At 69.0% G+C, this 2,168-nt stretch overlaps 1 protein-coding gene across 1 annotated transcript in view; it reads right to left on the bottom strand.

Annotated features, from left to right (window-relative positions):
• The window catches only part of LOC104995841 (polycystin-1-like), a gene marked incomplete at its 5' end in the record, with an annotated part of 19,520 nt that overhangs the window by 13,157 nt on the left and 4,195 nt on the right, over positions 1-2,168 (bottom strand). Inside the window, 5 exons of the mRNA XM_010849888.1 lie at positions 1-64; positions 131-410; positions 493-636; positions 1,521-1,670; positions 1,865-2,168. Coding sequence (XP_010848190.1) covers positions 1-64; positions 131-410; positions 493-636; positions 1,521-1,670; positions 1,865-2,168 — 942 coding nt within the window. The remainder of the gene's footprint in view (positions 65-130; positions 411-492; positions 637-1,520; positions 1,671-1,864) is intronic.

Here is a 2,168-nt window from a genome sequence, read left to right as displayed (position 1 = left end):
CGGCAGCGCCGCAGCTGCAGGGCGTACACCAGCGGCGCCCCCGCGTCCTCCGCGTCCTGCCAGCCTGTGGGCCCAGGGTGTCAGCGGGGTCCCCGCCCGGCCTGCCCACCCCACGGCCGGCCGTACTCACCCGTGCACTCGAAGTGCAGCTTGGTGGTGAGCGCACGCACGTCCTCCACGGGGAAGAGGCGGCAGGAGCCGCCTCGCGGCGGGCGGTTGGGCGCCAGGCGGATGGAGGCACAGCCCTGCTCCTGGCCTGAGCGGCCCAGCACGGTCAGCGTGAAGGTGTAGCCCTCGCCGTCGCGCAGCACGCCCCGCCGCACCACCAGCCGCATGCCCGTGCTGCCCGTGGATGTGGTCGTCGCGTCCAGCACCAGCGTCTCGTTGCTGAAGCTGCGCGCAGCCCACAGCTGAGGGGGGCACGGAGACCACGGTGCTTGGGGGAGGGTCTCCCCCAGGACCACCCAGCGCCCCCAGCCCCTTCCCACTCACCCCATGCTCCAGGCCCCCGTCGCAGTTGTCACAGCGGCCCTCCAGGTACACATAGGAGCTGCGGCTCACTGCGTACACCGCCTGCGCCTTGCAGGACACGCACTCCAGGGACACAATGGGCACCCGGCCGCTGCGGACCAGCACCTGGAAGCCGTCGGGGTGAGGGGCCTGCCACCTGCGTGGGCTCTGCTTGACATCAGACCCTCCCGTCTGCCCAGGCGGAGGGCAGCAGCAGACCCTGTTGTGCCCCAGCCCTCCTGTGCCTCCTCCCCTGCAGGCGCCACCTGCCAAGGCTCCTCTCAGGCCCAGCCCTCACCCAGGACTCTGTGTGGTATTGTGACTCCCAAGCTGGGGGAGGAGATTTGAGGAGCACAGACCACGAGGACTTGGTTTCTGCAGGCCCCAGGGCCCCCGACAGGCGCCCAGACACAAGTGGATGGAGAAGCAGAGGCAGGAAGGCGTGAGCGAGTGCACACATCTGTGCAGGGACGACAGCGAGCCAGGTATGGCTCCGTCCAAGCGCCCCGCTGCTGTGCACTCTGGGGGGTCCCTGGCACACAGCCCCAGATGGCCCCTCTGGGCAGGACCCCCGCCGGGCGGAGGCCTGGCACCCCCCTGGCACAGGGGATGCACCCCATCCCGGGCACCAGCAGGGCCTGGTGCACTGGCTCCCATCACAGCCGGTGGGGTGCAGTGCTCAGGGACAGAGACTGCGCCATGCACGTGAGGCCAGGCCTCCCCATTCCGGGAGGGGCCCCCATGTGCCAGGAGGGGACGGCCTAGGGCTGTGCCTTGAGGCTTCCTGCGCCTATACGGCCTTTCTGGAGGGAAGCCAAGCCGAGGGCGGTCTTGTTAAACAGAAATGGCATCGAGAGGAGTGACAACTCAAGACTGATGACTTCCAAAGCCCCCAAAACGTAAAAAAACCACTTGGGAACGGGAGCTGGGCACTGTGTGGGCTCTGCCTCGCCAGCTGCACCTGTCTCAGGGCCGAGGGCTCTCCAAGGCTGGGCCGCAGTAGCACCCACCGTTTGGCTGGTGACCTCCTCCTTGCGGCCGGCCTTCCACACGGTCAGGTTGAAGGTGTACTCCACGCCGGCACGCAGGCGCTCCCGAGGGATGGTGACCACGCTGCTCCCGCGGGGCCCGAAGTTCAGCGCACACCCGCCGGTCTCGCTCTGCAGCCCATAACGGGGGGTGGTGGTGAGACCCCAGAGCTGCTCTGGCCTGCAGCAGCAAGACCCCCTACCCCCAACTGTGGTCCAACCCTCCACGCCCCGCCCTTCACCGGGCACTCGGAGCCCAGGCTTGCTGGGCTCATCACGCAGACGCCCCGCGCGGGGCGGGGAGGACGCGTGCCCCCGTGGCTGACCTGCGTTGCGGCCACGCAGGCCCAGTGGAAGCTGAGGGGTGTCTGGTCGCCATCCTCCAGGTTGGGGTCGTAGGACTTGCTCCCGTCCAGCACCAGGTCCTGAGAGTCTGACCACACGCGGGAGGAGCCGCCCTCCACGATGGGCACTAGACGCTCGGGGGCCACCGTCACGTTGGCCTGGATGCTCTGGGCCAGCGGGGTGTCCCCGAACGACACCACAAACACAAAGCAGTAGTGGCCCACGGGCAGCGCAAGCCGTGGCACCACCAGCTGGGGCCGGCTCACGTCCACACCGGGCAGGGGC

The sequence above is a fragment of the Bison bison genome, unplaced genomic scaffold (genome assembly GCF_000754665.1).
Source record: "Bison bison bison isolate TAMUID 2011002044 unplaced genomic scaffold, Bison_UMD1.0 scf7180017851022, whole genome shotgun sequence".
NCBI classification, from domain to species: domain Eukaryota; kingdom Metazoa; phylum Chordata; class Mammalia; order Artiodactyla; family Bovidae; genus Bison; species Bison bison.
This window is presented reverse-complemented; position numbering and strand designations above follow the sequence as displayed.